Genomic DNA, 18,592 nt, shown 5'->3' with positions numbered 1-18,592 from the left:
GAGTTTACATCATATTTCAGACGGTTTTCCGAGAGAAAACCGGCGACTGTGACATTAAGATTTTTTTTTTTAAATAAACACTTGTATTCTGTGTCCTTTATTTACATAGTACCGAAGACCCGGTAAAGCTCAGAAAACAATATTCCAATCACGATATTTCGCAAAACAAACCCCGTCGCTTCATTTGAACTCAACACAACGTTCGTATAGTGTCGAATATCTCCATCCAGTTGAACGCCAACGCTACACTGCAGGGGTTTATTTAACACGGATAATCTGGCTGGCGAAGGGGCCACAATCGCTTTAGCCATACCCTCTTATATCAGTAGATTGAAAAACATCCGGAGTAACTAATCGGCAAGGCCTTCGTTCCGTCGACGACCCGGTAATATTGCGGCGCGCCAAGAGTGTAAAGAGATGCAACGCTCATAAAATATGTATTATCACGAACAAAAATCTCCGACGTGCTGAAATATTCAGGAGCTGCCTGAATGATAATACTGTGTGCTACTAGAGCTCTCTCCAGAAAACTGGACACCGCTCATTCATCCGCCGAATACATTACGGCGATATTTACCGGGCTTATCGCGACACGAGCTGACACTTTGCAAGACATGTAACGACGTTTCGTACTTCCATAACTCCTTAACGAAAAGACCAAAAAACACGGGGATGCTTGCAAATAGGGACATCTTTCAGCTTGAGTTGCTGAATACTTGAAAAGGGCTCGGATAATCTAATCGTTTTAACATTGATGTGTAATTATCTGTTATCATTACTCGTTGTAGACATAACCAAATAACGAGCTATTTGTTTGGGTTTGCCACATGTTTCATATAAACTGGTTAATTTGAAAATTTGAAATTGATGTAGGCATAACTAGCATATTGGCAAAATTTGAATAAATAATGTAATCTCTGCCAAGCGATCTAATAAAAACTCATCCACAGTCGTCTTTCCAATTTCTCTGAGAATAAAATTGTTTTGTTGCTTTTATACTATTACAGCCGATTTACACAATAGTTTAATTGAAATTAAGTTAATCTCGCAACTAATTTGACGATTTCTGACATTTGATTGGAAGAAAAACGATGACATGTTACTTTAACAGGATGTTAAATATTTAATCAAAATTAATTATTTAACATAGTTTCTGTAAACCGGCCCTTAATGTTATAAATTGAAGTAACGTGTACAGCGAAATAACTTATGATTTCAAATTATAAAATTCTAGGAAAAAATTGAAAAGAAAAATGAAACCTCAGGATTTGAGAAACCGAGAAACTTGAGCAATATACAGGTTAATCCCAAATAAATTGCAAAAATTTTAACCACAATATCAGACACCGCCGTAGATAATGATTTTGCAAAAAAAAAAAACGAATTTCGAATAGGGCAAAACCCTCTCGGATTACCCGTTATTCGACGCTTATGGCACTGAATTTAACAAATGTTTCCCAAAGACTGCAAAAACCGTTACAGATTACTGGCTTCCAAAAATTGCCTATTAGGAAAAATTAATTTATTTGAAATAAACTGGCTCTTCAAACGAGCCAATCTTTATCTTGATTGGTTTGTAAGGTAACAGGGCGACTTACTTTGTGGATAAAACCAAAATTTTAATTATATAAAAACGAAATAATGAAAAAGTTACCTGCAGTTGTTACAAAAAATGATTAAATGTTCTCCATTGGACAATCCAACTCAGTTTCATTTGTAAAGAAAATTCTTTTTTGTTATACTTCCATCATAATCCTAAATTAAAACACGCAAAAGCATGCAAAAAGGGGTCTTTAAAACATTAAAGCTTTAAAGTCGTGTAGGTAACAAGAAATAGTGAAATGTCAGGACCAATTTTTATTTATAATATAAATAAACATAAAAATTACAATTACTATTGTTCGAAATTTCAAAGCCCGCCGCTTTAAGCTGGTTACTGTTGTTTGTTGCTTCTAATTCATAACTAGTAGAAGCTTTTTCATTTTCATTCTTCTGTTGGACGTCCATAGCTCTTGATGAAGTTGATTTAGCAACCGATGTGTTCAGAACGCCAGCAATGCGTTTGGAAACAACTATTTTGTTTGAAGTGACGCGTCGTGCTCTTAAACTCGTCGTGCGTGCTTTAAAGGCTTGGTTATAAACTTGTAGTATAATATACTATTTAAAACTTTAAGTTCATCACAACACTTTTGAAAAAACCACAGGTCAAGAATAACAAAACTCAAAGTGATCCAAATTTGAACAATGCAGCTCTGTAAACTTCATGCTTGTCTTACCACGATTATTGTTAAACTGACAAGAACTCCGATAAAGACATTTTTTACAACTGGTTGATTAGCATTTTTATTCCTATCTTTTTGATAGTCTACACTGACATATCGACATTGGAAAATTTCTGCAAAAAACTTTAATACTTTTTTTCCCGGAATTTGGCCATTATGTCAAACTGCGTTGTCTATATTAAAGTTAAAATTTTTGTATTTTGTTTGGGTCCACCCTGTGGGTGGATGCGCCAAATATATCGTTTCGAAAACCTTCTTGCTAAAAGTTTGAATTTGAAAAATCTAAAAAATGCTCAATCCAAATTAAAAATGACGTTCCTTCCAGCATTTAATCGTCGGCGAAACTGCGATGGGACGCAATTATGGGAGAGCCAGTATGACGTTGATAGCCCTAAACTAATATATGTCTTCCTTGAAATTTAAGCAGTTTTCTTTGAAGGGCAAACATTCATTTTAAAGCCATTAACTGAATCTTAATTAAATATTTTCCACGAGCTGATATCTCCAAGTGTCACATAACTATGCAGAAGCATCTTGCCTCCTCCTTTCGCGTCTAAGAGCTTCCGTAATTTCAGGTTGGTTAGCAACTAACACAGTGGCAGGTGGAGGCGCTACGTGTGGCATTAAACTAGAAATACAGGTGTTCATATATCTTCAACTACTCGAAATCGCCTTCCTGAGGAACAATGCAACGTTAATGACGCACTCTTAAAGAAAGAAAACGTTCTCTCAACCTAATTAATGATTTACAACCCAGTTGTGGTCTTATATTACAACGAATTTTTTGAAATGAGATCGTCTAACAGAAAACGCACACCTTGCGATCCATCATGGTAAATTAAGAAACATAAAGAGCTCTGATGTAACGTATGTGCGCTATAAATCGCAACGAGGGGTATCTGTTTGCGAGAACATGTCGTTACGTCTTGCTAGAATATTTTTACGAGCTATTTTACAGTTGCAATTTTTTGGAAGGTGCAATTTTATAAAAGCCATCACATATCGGTTCATTATAAAATTACTTGTGCATAATGAAAACACGATCGTAAATATTTTACAAGATGTGGTATAGATGTTTTACGCGTTAAGTAAGCGCTTGCCAAACTTGGCTGCTTTCTTTACCGCCGAGGGCTTTTATGAACAATATCATAAACCACATCCTATTAACCGTGTAGTTGCATCCTGTCTATCGGAGGCCAGAATATTCTATAAATACGCGCTGCGATTTTAAAGTTTTTTAATTAAACTGTACTCAAATAATTTTAGCTTCAAATTTACTGCCTACAAAGCACAACGAGGTTTACTTTTTTTCAGGTTGGTAGCACATCCTGTACAATGACCAAAGTAACTTTAATAATTGGGTCGTTCTATTTCGAATTGTTATAAAAAGATGGTGTTTCCCGCAAATGGGATATACATATTTAATAAAAATATAAAACTCGCGAAAATACCCAAGCACAGCACGATAAGAAGCTGATAAGAAAATTTCCTTTTTACAACGTTGGCGAGAATCCAGTATAAGTAGTATATAATACCGAAAACTGGCAGTAATGGGCCGAAGCTGCAACCTTTGATTAGTTGATCATAGTGTAATATCATAATCGGTGCGGTTGTCTGGAGCTTTGTTGGCATTACGTGTGTACTGTACACCGTTTTAATTTATTTGTCGAGTGTCAGATAGGATGTTGTAAAGTTATCTAGATAGTTAATGACGCACAAGCGGCTTATCTAGTAAATGACAAATTCGCTTCATTCCATCCCCACGTATTGTTAATTGAAATTGCTATTTAACCACAACTCATAACGCAACGTCTCACTGGCACCATCCTGATAAGACCGTGGTCGGATTCTTCGAGTTTGGTACGTTCACAGTCTAAACCGCGGCCCCTCAAACGAATATAATGTCGAAACCACTAGAAGAAAATGAGATATATAAAAGTCGAGCCAGATAAATTGTTAACGTTTTGTAAAGCGCCATACATGACATAAATTCGTGGAAATTCCCGGTAACAAATTTTATTTTCTCAGAAATTTGCCTCGGTATTGTGAGGGTGGTATGATGATGAGAGAGCTGGCGACGGGCGGGACATATTAAATGCGTTCTCGCCACTATTAAACGGAACGATAACAAAAATTAAGAGCTGTTACCGAGGCGCGTATATCACAGGCTTAGGGGTTCCTTCGTGATATCTCTTCATATGTGCGCGAAAGTGTATTTTTGTTGCCTTTTTACGAAGACGAGTGTTCGTCGAGATACCAGAATTGAGCTTTTAGCTTCTCCTCGAGGCTCAACACCTAATTCCCGACCTGATGCCACTTACTCTACGAAAATAACCACCGACGACGACACAATATCCTTACAGTTTTCCAATTAAACGATATCATTATGGACCACCTCACCTGCTTTCAAATGTAATCAAACAGACCATTTTCATTAAAGAAAATATTTAATTTACCTACTTGTTTGAACGTGTGTGCATTATTTCAAACAACTGAACCAAATTGCCTCTAGCAACACAGAAGCTGGCCTCGTCGTCATTACGAATATTGCATTCATGTTATCTCTATCGGTTAGTGCATCTAAATATTTGAGAACCAGTTGAATTTACATATGCTTGCAAATTTATTGTTTATACGTAGTAATGCAATGGCTGTCTTGAAAATGCTTCAAGAATCTTGTTTCTAAACACATTTATGATCCTAGTAGAATCGATTTTGTTAGCAAAAAGTGAAGTTGATTAAACATTTCAGGATCCTTCTTGCGCGGTGAAAATTGCTTTTGCTATTTCAGTTCTGCGGTTGTTGTCTGCGAGCTTTACAAAAAATACTGAAAAAATATTGGTTTGGGTTCTACCTAAATATTAACAAGGTATGGAGATTTTACATTGTCTGTTTTAAAATTGGCTACAAAAAATTATAAACATCTACTCCATTTCTACGTGTATTTCAGGAAGCGTCAATTGTAATTCAGATTAGTAAATTTAATTGCAGAAAGCGTTAATTGTAGTTCAGATTAGTCAAGTTAATGTCAGATAATATCAATTGTAATTCAGATTAATAAATTGTAGGATATTTCAGAAAAGATCACTTATAATTCTGATTTGATATAATGAATTTCAAAACCTCATGCGAAAGATGCCGGTCCACGACGAAATATTGCAATGAAATCTCACTCTAGAAAAATCTGTAATTTTTAAGATTATTTAAGATTTTATACTGACTGTAAGTAAATCAATTTGAAATTTGTTCATTTGACAGATTTTTGTAAAAGAGTTATTAAAACCCAGTAGACGGCACAATTGTCTTGTAAGTTAATTGTTAAAGTAAAGACGCAGTACCGAAATTTCACGTTAAATAAAAAATTTTATTAAAATCTACGTGGTACATAAGTACTTATAAATTGAAAATTGAAAATTGAAAATTTTTAAGTAAATTGAAATTCATTTAATCAAATCTGAATTACAAATAATCATTTCTGTAATACAATTTACTAATCTGAATTACAATTGATATTTTCTGATATTAACTTGACTAATCTCAACTTCAATTGATATTTTCTGAAATCAACTTGATCCTTTCTGAAATACACTTAGAAATGGTGTAGAACTCCGCCAACAATTCCCAAAAATTCAAAAAAGTGCCATAGAATGTCTATTATAGTCAGAATTTTGTAACTTTGGTTTTACCCCGCCCACATGGACAAATGACGATTTGAATATGTCGAATCAAGGAATGGCTAGCCTCCTTTACTCAACATAATCAAAAATTTGACAACTTCAGTGTCACATATGTCAAGAAGATTTGCAGTTTTGTGGAAATTCAATTAATCGTGAAACCCTCGTCGATTTTGATCGTGTTTCGTCATCTAATGTTTGGATATTTCTACCTCGGCTTCTCGCAAATATCAACGAACTATCAAAATGTTGCAGAGTAAATCAGACTTTTAGCTAAAATTCAATTGGCCCAAAAGGTGGGCGGAGTTAAACCAAAGTTATAAAATTCTGACTATAATATTAAAGATGCACGTTCAATTTAGTAACTTTTATTTTTGAGCTGTGTAACTAAGGTTATAATTTTTCTAGTGTAATGTCTTGTAAAACAGATGTCATCCAAATGATAATCAAAGAATTTTTAGACCTTTTAATTCGCAAAATATCTTACTTTAATTAGTTTAGCCACTGTCCATCTTGTACCTAAATAGTATATTCTTTAACAAGCATGTAATGAAGGTTATTGTTGCACGAGAATGAAAAGATTTCAATACCAGCAAAGCAAGTGTTGTAATTCATCCCAGTGTAATAATAACCTATTACATGCGAGTGAAAAACACTATTTTATCTACGACTGAACAATATTTTTTATCTATAGCTTCAACACCTAGTTTAGCCGAAGTGCATAGGTGTTTTCCCGGGTTCAAATCTCTGCTAATCCAGAGTTTTTTTTTCAAGCTTCGTTAATTACTAAAATTTGTAGAAAGAATATAGTCTTATTTAAATGGTCGTAGATAAACATAAATAAAATTTGCTATTTGTTTGCTCCTTGCGCAGTCCTATTTTCATCCCAAATTCTTCTTTTTCTTTCTTTCAGTTCCTTCTTTGTATCAGCTGCTCGCTTTTTTCCGTTTTATAGATTCTTTATGATTCTTTGAAGTTCCCAGATTTTTTCTAAAATTCTTGGCTTTATGATTTTATTTTTGTCCTTTAAGAATTTATTTTCGTTTTTTTGATTAATTGTTTTCTCGTTTTTTGTATTTTTGTCTTCTAATGGTCTTGTAGATCCACATTCGTTATCATTCTCCAATGCTTTTCTGTTATTATTTAATTTTTCATCAAAAGTGCTTAATAAAGAATTCATGTGTGGAAGTTTTCCATTTTTATAGTTTATAAAACCTCTTAGTTGCATCAGTACAGTGTAGAATTATATTCGAATTTTCATTCCAAGTTACGCGATGACTTTCTCTAACATTTGCCATAATAGCAAATTTCCATTACAGCTCGAAAATGTGTTTTAAACCCGATTTTTGAACTTCATTAACTAGCTGTTAGCATTGCAAATTTCCTATATGGAGAGGATTTTGTTCGTTCGCGGATTGCGGATTGTTGAATTAGATGCGATGCAACTCCCGTCCCGAATAACTTTTCAATTTTCAACTTATTTCCGATCGGTCCTTATCCTTGATCGAATGTATAAGGTGAAACTGCGTGTATTTCAATGTTCGAAGGTAAACCAATTTCGGTTCGACACAATGCGGATATTCCTTTGTGTGTAAGTTAAAACGCTGTAAAAACCGTGGCGCCGGTGATTGGGGTACCTCAAGGTATGCAGCTGAGGTTATTGCTTTTTGGTGTCTTTGTGAACGGCACAATTTCAATATAAAGAAGACAAAGTGCCAGGATTATAATGATAAAGACATAAAGTATTATGGCACGTATGTACGTACACGTTTTGCATACGTCCAACCACGTTCGATTCTTTTTATTTATCCTCGTTTCGTGTTTATGCAACATCTCAGAAGACGCGGATTAAGCGATCCCGGAACAGTTTATGCCACAATTAAAATGATTTAAGGCTGCTTTCCGTGCACTTTTATACGGTAGGTAGCCACATTCTCAAGGAAAAACCACGAGATTAATTATGCAAACCTCTTGTAAACATTACTGAAATTTTCTCTCGATTTTCGCAAGATTTTTAATGTAAGCCCTCTCCAGGTGACAAACGCACGTCCGTTATTTCCAATAAAGTTGTAATTTAATCAAAAGTGTCGACCGATTCGCGTCGAAATGCAAATGAAATTGAATCTTTGGTCGGGTGAAGCACTTCGTTTGCGGCAAACGAGAACAAGGGCAGGACGAGAAAAGAGCTAGGATTTGGCACGCGAAAAGTCGTGAGCGGAATTTAATACATGCATTTGCCAACAGAGTGCAGGACAACATCGAGTTTCGCATTACTGCCGTCGTTTATTCTTGTTTGCTTACTTACTAGCGCCCCTCTCTTATTTGCCCAATCTATGTCAAGATAATGCAGCAATGCCGATACTCTTTAAATGATATTTTTAATAACATCTAATTAAACCGAGAACGGGTGAAAAGTGTAAATTTCTACTCAAAACCCTTTTTAATTAGTTTCATTATTTTTAGCGCCGAGAAACTTTTATTTCCACCCCCAACTCGGGGACTGAAATGAAACTGGCGGAGCGACGTTATGGGTACCTCAACTTGCTGCCAGAATACATTTACAAATAACATAAAGCCTTAAGTTTTAGTTTGTAGGTAGAACGGTTTTTATTTGGAACGCTACATTGTTTAATTTACTTTATGTTACTTAACATAACATGTTTGTAGAGCTACAAAAAACGTTTTTACAAGTATAAACAATGTCCCAGGGAAAATGCGGTTCCATTCCAAAAATAATGTTTCTAAACGCATCACCGGAGTATAAATTTCTTCTAAAATTTCATTGTGCAAACAATCTCAAGACGATACAGAGATAAAATATAAATGACTCAGTTAGTCTTAACAAATCGACAAAATGAACAAGCTATTAAGGCAACAAAGGCTTCTATCTTCTCAAAGAAAACTGTTATTAGTAACACATAAAAAGATTTGATTGCTTAATAGTTACCGAGTCATTTCCTTCGTTTCTTAATTCCGCTGAAATTTTGCTGCATACCAATTTCCTGCTTTTGGTATCAATCCGATTTCTCTTTGAACTTGTGACTCGGCTCATTCATTCCTTTTTATTATCTTGTAGACATCAAAACGTATTCTGTTTTCCCTCTTTCGATTCTTTACAAAAGCATTTATCCCAAAAGAAAACGTATTTTATTATTAAGTAAAAATAAATTCGTACAAACGTTATTAACATTCGTTCGAGACTCTAAATCAATATCAAATTTCGGTTTAACCACACTGGTCACAAGAATGCCAGAAATTCACATTGTTATCGACCAAGCAGGTTGCCAAGAGAGTACGTTTATCAACAACTGTCAGTTTTTACACCAAGTATGGAAGGTATGGAATTAGGAAAGAAAGAAAAGTGTCGGCACGTTATCCGTCACAATAAATACGAACAAAATGCGCCCGAAGTACAGAACTGGTGGCACACATTTTTTGATAGGATCGAATCCGAAGCGGCTATCGTAAGTTCGAAAGTGAAGGTTTTAAAGCGATGGTTACAAAACTCTTTTAGCCGCCTGATAGACGCCTTGAGGTTGTAAACGATATACTTCCAGAGAAACTTCTTGACAGAATTCTTTCCATACTAAGTTTCGTGAAACCCTGCAAAGGGCAAACGGATGATCAAGTTCCGAAGAAAGAATCGGAGAAGCAAAAGACATCCGCGGCATTGTCGAGATCCGAAGAGGACTTTCAGCGGTAAGAGGGTTTCTTGTCAAAATAAACACAAAAAGATAAAAAAAAATGGATGTGCCAAATAAGTAGATTTTTGTCATTCTATTTCATTAAATTAGAGAACGTTTCTAGCATCAACGAAATCAGTTGATGGTTACATAAATTAAATTTTCCAATTTAGTTAAATTGTTTGTACAACGGTTCATTCCCGAGTTTAATGGATGTTAAATAACAAAATAGTTTAAATTCACCGATTTTTAGTCCGATCTTAAATTATCAACAAATAAACAATCCGTTTGGAATTTTTAAGTCAGGAAATTGGCTTCGAGAACCCCTACACCCGTTTTTTCCGGCGTCGCCCTGACCGAGCCGCCATCTGGCACACCTTGCCGCCCCTATCATTCGAAGAAATGAACTTGGCTCAAAAAGCAGAGTCTCTAACAACATCGGTAAAAAAATCCCGTCAATTTAAAATAATTTCCGCGGAAATTTAAGATCGCGGAGGATTTCGTCGATTGGATGAAGAGCATAAGCGACGAGGATGCCCCCACGTCGCTGACTGTTCCTCTAGTTCTGAAGATGTTTGAAATAGGTTTCGATACCCACGCCGCTCGGTCTCTTCAGGTGCGAGTTAAAGAGATGGCATCTGTACCTGACGCCGTGGCTTTATTGAAATCTCTACCTGGGGTAGGTACAACACGTGCCATCTAGGAAAAGCTCATCCAAGTTTGTAGATGGCGAAACGCAACCAGTTGCGTAGACAACTTTGGAGGGATTTAGCCGCGTCGGAGAACAAGAAAAAAGTGTTTGCTTTTGGGACTAAACTAGATAAGGCTTATCAAATTCTCCCTCCGAAAGTTGGGGATATTCACAAGTGGTTGTTCTGCACCAGAGTTCCACAAGAGTTGGAGACGATGGCGACAGTTTGGCAGGGAATCACTCATTTGAGATCGACTCAAGCTTACTGCAGTTATTTGACGGAACATCCGGAAATAAAACCACCAAAGTATTTGGTTGATATGAAAATGTTAGATGGAGAAAAAGGAAAAAATACATCGAATTTTCTCACAAAGTCAACGAAAGGGACATCTAACAAAAGTCAGCAGGAATGAAACAACCCCAGCAGGAAATCATACCGATTTAGTACAGGAAACTGTAACACTAGCACTAGTCTTCGCAGTGGCTCCACCTGGATAGGAAAATCAATGTGCAATAAAACCGGCAAAGCAAAACGGAGTCATTGAACGTTTCCGAATTTTTTAGGGGGTATTACACTTGACCCACTTATTTTAGGAAGTTGACAACAATGAGTGTTAAATAACTTAATTTTAAGCTAATTAAATTCAAATTGGCGAACTTTTAAAACAAAGTTTGAAGTTTATCTAGGTAGTTTAGAAGGCTGTTTACTGACGAATTAATTTCAATAGCTTGTTAACCAGCGTTTTGGCGCAATTAATTAGTAGATAAATTAATGTTTGCAAAGAAAAAATCCAATTTTGGTGATTAAAGGGAAAAATGACAAGACGACTTTAATAAAACTCTCGAAATCTTAAAGCTTTACCATCAGGTTGATTGACATTTATATTCGGTTATCAAACGAAAAGAAAAAAAAAAAGCTGTTTTAGACGTCCTCTCAGTTGGTGTTCAAAATTATTTTCAGTCGAGCCTTTCGAACATTAAAAATGATAATAATATTGCGCTTTTATGCAACTCGTGCCGTCGAACAATACCAAAGAAGTTGCGATTTGAATCTGCTTGGTCTGATCATTTCCACCAGAGAAATAATGATAATGCCCACCTTTAATAAAACAAACTTGAATGTATGTAGACTTTAGGATAAATTTATTATTTATTACAGTCAGAGATAACGCTCTTCACAGTCTGCCGAGATAATTTATGATGATCTGAACAATATTATCTCTGACTTTTAAAGAATGATTTTCGTAGCTCCTGTGCCTTTAATTCAAAGAATTAAAGCAATAAACGTGTAATAAAACACAAAAATTTATAACACAATAAAAGGGTCTAAAATATTGATTAGACCCTAGTTTTGACGCAACCATCAATGGCATCATTTCGCCTAAATAGTGAGAGCCAGGATGGTTCGGTTAATTCACAAAATCCGGTGCCGAAAGAAAATTCTTACGAACGTGAAGATGGGCTAGTTGAGTTAAGAAAACCAAAAATTTCACGGACTTCGGTGGCCGATAATCGACAAAATAGGGTATAAATAGAGAATTTGACCAATGGTGGTGGTTTCTTATTGGCATTTTTAGAGTTTACAAAATGGGTTAAAACGAAGTGTGTCCTCCATTGATGTATCTAAACATTTGGCGGATCGCTCGAGTGGTTTGAGACATGTGCCTTCAGTGGGATCTATAAAAGCGGAGTTTAAAACTGTAAGTATTTTAGAATGAGCTGTAGCTACATTATGCTAACGAAAAATGTGGGAGTATGGAAACTGAATTGTTCCCCTTGTTTGGAACTTGAAGCTTTTATTTTTTCATGAACTGCCTCCATTTAATTGGCAATTCACGTGTCGCATACAACATTTAATTCAACTGATGTAAAATATTTTTACCTTTATAAACATTTCCAAGAATTACATGCACAGTTTCCTATTGTTCTATATTTTGTTGTAAATTTTTCCAGCGCTTATCTAATAAGTATACCAAATTCCGAATTTGCGTTTTGTGAACAAATTAATAAACAGGGCATGGAGTTTTCAATAGGTTAATGTTGACGCTATTTATTTTCTGCACAATTGAGCAACTCAGTTCTATCTATAGTTCGGAAACATGCTTAACTTTTTACTGCCAATATGTTGGGCTCAATACAATTGTACAGATTTTTCTGACATTGAAAATAGAGCGATTACGATCTAAATCAGGAAATGTTTTCCTTATTTCTTTTATTATAAGTAGCAATAAATTGTCTTTTTATCAAGGGAGGAACAAGGCTAATTAGTAATCAGAGAACAGTAAACTGTTGCAACAAATTTCCAGTTATTGATTTATTGTGGGAAACTGACAAAAATATTGCATATAATAAAGTAATAAAACAATAAAAGTCAGACTTTTGTACATGTTATCGAAATCGACTGTTTTTAGTTCATGAAACTTGGGCACTTTCTAATCATCCAGCATCAATTTTACTATTACGCGATTAGTCAATGTCTTGCACAAACTGTTTCGCTAGTGATACCGCAAAAGTTTTTGCCACCTTTCCTAAATATCAATTATTTCCGATTACAATGAGTAATAGAATACGGAAGGAAAATGAGATTTTCATTGATTCATTCAATTCATTTTATTTACTTTCTTTCTTCCATTCATCGGTGTTTATTTACTTTGATTTGATAACACAAACGCCTTTAAATGCAATTATACTCAATTAAAACAGATTTATTACAAGCGATTATCGGCTTCATTGAATGCCTGCATTTTCTCTGGAATCTCCAATTAATTAGCCTTCCAATTAAGTCACGTAAGTGAAATTAAAAGAAAATGAACACGACAATAAAGACATTTTACATTATAGAACAAAAACGCCGTTCCTAATGCTCGCCAGGCGAAAATACAATAGAGAACGTTCGCTTTCCGCTGTTCTTGTAGTCGTTGTCTTCGGCGAAGAGCGTAACAACTTGACGAATTAGCAATGTTGTTGAAAAAATTCGTTGCAAAATGCAGTGCACGCATGATCGGTTTGTTACACACAGTTTTCTGAAACGATCTCAGCTTAATGAGAATTTGCACAAGTTAAATGATTATGTGTTGTGCTCGCAGAATATCGGGTCGAAGAATGGAAACATGGTTCTACATCTAGTTTTACCCTCGAACAACGTGGATAATGGAAATTACTTACGCACCAGCTCTATCGATGAAATCTTGGGTAAGTTTTACACGTAACGTCATCCTTGATAAGATTTGAGATGTGATCTAATTTCACCCGCTAATTCGTACAAATGAAAATATCGCTACGGTTTAGAACAAAAAATGGTTTTTTCATGCAAATCCCACAAATTCAAATCCACCAAATTCGTAAATTATATTGGCGGAAAATACAGATTTTCAATGTTTCACCGTGAAAAGTGATCGTAAAATAGTGTTAATTGAACAAATGCACACGATTTGCGCTAAAATAATGTCGCACTAATTTTTACGGGCTTAAAAAGGGATTTTTTATTCCTGTTTTATAACAAATTCTATCCAGGCTCACTTTTATTAAGTCAATTTTAGGTAATCTAGGAATAATTGCTAATATCGTGTGACCAAATTCGGGTGATTATAGAACACTCTACAAATTGTATTCATTACATGAACAAACTATTCATCAAATAAGACAATGGCCAGATCCGTGAGATTTCGCGTAACCGAAAATGCAAATATCAGACAATAATAATTGCGACAATCAATGAGAAAGTATCGTATTCGTGTGAGTTCTGGGGAAAGAAAGGATCTATAAAACTATTATCCCAAAAATTCGTTAAGTTTTCAAAAATGTTTTTTAAACTCTTTGATTTTTTCTTCTGGTCCTTTTAAATTCCTTAGATTTTTTAGATTCTCGACTACTCCAATTTCTTTAAGTTTTAAAATCTAATTTTTCCGGTTTCTTTGATTAGTTTGGCACAAATTTTAGTTTCTCCTCTAGAGAGTTTTTTTATTATTCATATCACAGAAAATACTCGCGTCGACGAAAAAAAAAAATCGACGTCGAATTTCACTATAACTCTCGAAACGCGGTGGAAACACAATCTTGGCAATAAGTGCAATCATCAGCCTTGATACAAATTTGTTATAAAATGGAAACCGCTCCACTTTTTCCGTTTATTTCAAAATCCAGAAAATTTCGCATTAAATGCAAGTACGCATAAAATTGGCCCAACTCTCCTTGTTTCATAATGTGTAATCTTAGGTGAATCTAACGAAAGACGTAGCGTTAGTAGTCAACAAGAAGTTTTTTCGTCTTCCGGAACTGAATGTTATGTCAATCAAGCTTACACAAACGATTTGGATGACTATCAACGTAGTTTCGTCCAAACTCCTGTTTCTTCCGTTTCGACGCACGATGCAAAATCTACAAGTGTTGAAGACAAAAAGAAGAGCTTCAGGTGAGAACAATGGGTTAGTTAAAAACTAACACAATAACGCAAATCGCGTCACATAGCTGGGATAGAACGTATTATACTAATAATAGCATTCTGCGAGGAAATAGCAATTACGATTTACAGTTGATCATTGTTGGCGGCAATGCCGCCATTTCAATCCGAAATTATAGCGGAATTATATGAAGTATTCATTACAAAATGATCTACATGCGTAATTTATAGCATACAATATCGCGTTATTACGTTTTCAGGAAGCATCTTACCAGAATTCTTAGCTCTATGTACGCCCTCTTTATCGTCACACTTGGAATCGTCGTCTACGTCAGTGACATCGTCATAACCAACACTTCCTTGGCTGAAGTAAGTCCTCCTTCGTTTGCGTTCAGTTTCAACGTTTTCGTAGACTTTCAGCTTGTACCTTATTATAGTCGCCTTAATCTTCATCCTTTACATAACAATCGACATCAAAGTTTATATTAACAAGAGGAACCGCTACAACGACTTGCTGCAAAGAAACGTGTCGCAGGAAATCGAGCTGAAGGAATCTCCGGGTGGTGATCTCCAGTTTAATATCAAGCTACCCGAAGCCCTAAAATTAGGAAAATTGGAACATCACTACTGTTTCAGCAAAGATAGACATTCAGCCAATTTTTATTTGAAAATTGGAGCCGCAGGTAAAGTGGTAGGATTACCTATTAGAAATAATTAACTTTCGGAATCTTCTCAGGTTTCTGCGTTGGTCATTTAATCCACAGCGGTTTGCTGCTAGGGTACCAAATCATTTTTTTGACGTCGGATGGAGAAGCGTTCTATGAATGTGCCACCGTCGTTAGTCTTATTTTGGATATTTTGTACCCAATCTACTCCTTTATTCTTCTGCACTTCATGTTCAAGTATTCAAACGTAAGTATTTTATATTAAATCATTCTCATTCATTACCCACGAGTAAAAACAAAATGGAAGAATCTGCGACTTCTTTCTGGAAACCTCACGAGTCCTTGTTCCCGTGGGTGTGCAAGCAAACTTGTCAGATTAAAAACTTCAAGTTTCAGTGGATTCAAACTGAAATTAAATTATTGCTACAACACATTTTGTTTTCAGTAGAATAAAACATACATCGACAGGAGCAATATAAAAAAAAAGTAACATTTTGCAGTCGAATGGATGTTTAATTGTAAAAGAATGTCTCATATTACAAGGTAAATACCAAACTGTTAAAAAAGTCAAAATATGTTCTCGTTGATTTAATTTCGTCGAACATTTAATCTACTCCTATGTAATATGAGTAATTCAGAGAAGCTGACAAATAAAACTACATTAGATAAAAAAATGTAACAATTTTTGCTTTTTGCGTTTTACGACGTATTTCTCTTTGATTCCATTAAATCATTCTCGGAATCTAAAGCACAATAATTACTAAAATATTTAATTTGGCTTCTGCCTTTATCACGTGCAATCTAGCTGCTAATTCTTTTGTATACGTATCACTTCAACGTCAATAAAAAAAACGAACTTAGAGATAAACAAAAAAGTTCTGACGTCTTACTAAAAATTTATTATCTGATAGTTATCTTTTATCTGAAAATTTGAGATTGCGTAAAAATTGCAATTTTATTACAGATAATAATTAATCGCCATGTGGCGGCAGTTCGCTTCGGCCTGATGCACTGCCTGTCCTCCAGCTTATGCTTCTGGTTGTGGACAATTCTGCGCGAGACCGTGGAGGCTCTTTCAAACCACGAATACGAGGAAGAATCAACTGAAAGTCCTTCCACCACCGTATCCGAAATCGCGTTTTTCACCGGTCAACCAATCGCCCTTCCTCTCACCTCTTATAACAAAAGAGGCGCTCAACTGTTGAAGGCTTATCTCAATACTACCCTCCATCAATTCATAGGCGAATGTGCAAGCGACGCTGGTCTGAGTACAATTTATCGCAACTATTCCCCTTATTTGTATCCATTCACGGTGGAGTACAGCATCCTTGTCGGTAAGCATCATGTAATCACGTGTGTGGTCGCTTATTGAAACTAAATGTTTAGTTGGGGTGTTGTTCGTGATATGGCAGAACATCGGAAAATGCAAAGAGAAAGAGGAAATGTCATCTATGCGACAATGTGACAGTCCCGCAGGAAACAATGATAATCTCGAGAGCAACATCGTTATTCACGCCGATTGCCATTCAGCCAACAAGGGGCTGTTTAGTGGGATTGTCATCATGGTGTTGACGGTTGTCAGCGTCATATTGTTCCTCATTGCCGTCAATGACGTGTAAGCAACCCTTTGAGCACAAGTACCCTGAAAAACAGGGACAATTCCACTCTAAACTATCTCAATATTTTTCTTTTTCAGTCGTTACTCAGACGAAGCCATAGTCCTCAACATCTCAACCTCTTTGATAATCAACTTCTTTATGATCTTCGCAAGCATCGTCGCCTACCGACAAATCACAAAACTCGACATCAGTACCCTCCACATGTCCTTCCTCGACGAGCTACTTCTTTTTATTTGCCTTCCAGCTTTCTTCCTTAACAGCATAGTGGTTTTAATCCCAGCCATCGGAAACGGAAGTACTGGAACTATCATCGTGACATTCATGGAAGTCTGTCAAATCTTAATCCAAACACCTCTTATTATTGACGGTTTACGACGCTGCAGCAACACCAAAGCCCTAAGAAGAGAGAAACCCGGTCGAGAACTGTTAACGTTTCTTATCGTTTGCAACTTAGCAATGTGGATTATGCAAACGTTCCAAGTAAAATCGCACGATATGGGCGATAATCGCCACGAGTATTACGGGGAGGAATTGTGGACGATTTTAGGACACCTGTGTGTACCTTTGATGATGTTTTATAAGTTTCATTCGTCGGTGTGCATTGTGGATATTTGGAAATACGCGTACGAACCAGGGACCCATTAAAAGTGATAAAAATCAGTGAAATTACTAGTTTATATTTTATAATTTATACTTTGTGTAATAAATAATAATAAGTTATGCTTATTTCTCAATAAACTCCTTACATCAGTTGATTTGGTTGTGAATCTTCTCATTCGAGAGTTGGAATAATTGAGTATAAAATGTAGGCGTCGTAAATCCAAATTCAAACTCTTGATTTAAAATTACGTAAGAGTTCATCATAGGAAACTGATGTGGATGAAAATGAACATAAAAAGGTTACGAAATCAGATGACGGAATAAGTCAAATGAAGTTACACCACTCCCAGCTCCGAATCGAATTTGTCGAAGGCGCTAAAAGAGAATTCACATGCTCATGACAGTAAATTCGAAGACAAACTATCGATGACGTTCCACTTTACCTCGCCAGAGCTCTTAGGATCCGAAAAAATATCTCAACTCAATAACAAGCCATTGAAGCTTGTTTGTAAACTAATAATGAATTCAATTTATTAAGCGAACGACTAATTTGATCAAAAACAATCAAATTACGCCGACATAATTAACGGGAAATTGGTTTGAGTAATGTTTAGAGAGCCCGTCAAAGGTAGCGAACTATTTATTTCGTTTTATTTTCGTCGATGTGAAACGGGAAGAATCGAATCTGTTGTTGCTAATTGGAATAGCGGCGACATTATGCGTACACTTTAATTCGATGATGAGAAACGAAAAACAAAACGATGATGTTGAAGCCGCCCCTGTAACTAAAACACGCAAACATAGAGCTCATACATGAGTGACGAAACACAATCGCCTGTTCACTGGACCGTCCTAGTACACGTCGAAGGCTGGCCAAGTTTGTACAAAAACTTTTTGTTCCTATTTTTAGAGAGATCAAAGTTAACATTTCCGTTTAGAACCAATCCCAGCTTCCATTCTCAATTGAAATATATTCATC

General features: G+C 35.7%; 2 protein-coding genes across 2 annotated transcripts; both read left to right on the top strand.

The window, feature by feature from the left end:
* The first annotated feature begins 9,227 nt into the window (after positions 1–9,227).
* Positions 9,228–10,906, top strand: LOC148169588 (uncharacterized). The gene is made up of 5 exons (XM_088043676.1): positions 9,228–9,420; positions 9,471–9,655; positions 9,942–10,080; positions 10,127–10,318; positions 10,366–10,906. The coding sequence occupies exons 1-5, from the start codon at positions 9,286–9,288 to the stop codon at positions 10,741–10,743; spliced, it is 1,029 nt and encodes a 342-aa protein (XP_087899802.1). The 5' UTR covers positions 9,228–9,285; the 3' UTR covers positions 10,744–10,906.
* Positions 10,907–11,696: 790 nt separating this feature from the next.
* Positions 11,697–17,658, top strand: LOC148169587 (proton channel OtopLc-like). Its single transcript, XM_088044209.1, has 10 exons — positions 11,697–11,855; positions 11,908–12,030; positions 13,417–13,522; positions 14,546–14,741; positions 14,990–15,098; positions 15,142–15,412; positions 15,466–15,641; positions 16,359–16,728; positions 16,781–17,009; positions 17,091–17,658. The coding sequence occupies exons 1-10, from the start codon at positions 11,697–11,699 to the stop codon at positions 17,656–17,658; spliced, it is 2,307 nt and encodes a 768-aa protein (XP_087900335.1).
* The last annotated feature ends 934 nt before the right edge of the window (positions 17,659–18,592 follow it).

Source organism: Gnatocerus cornutus, chromosome 8 (assembly GCF_029298725.1).
Source record: "Gnatocerus cornutus isolate USDA-ARS CGAHR chromosome 8, icGnaCorn1.1, whole genome shotgun sequence".
Classification (NCBI taxonomy): domain Eukaryota; kingdom Metazoa; phylum Arthropoda; class Insecta; order Coleoptera; family Tenebrionidae; genus Gnatocerus; species Gnatocerus cornutus.
Note: the sequence above shows the minus strand (reverse complement) of the source record. Positions and strands in the feature narration are given on the sequence as shown.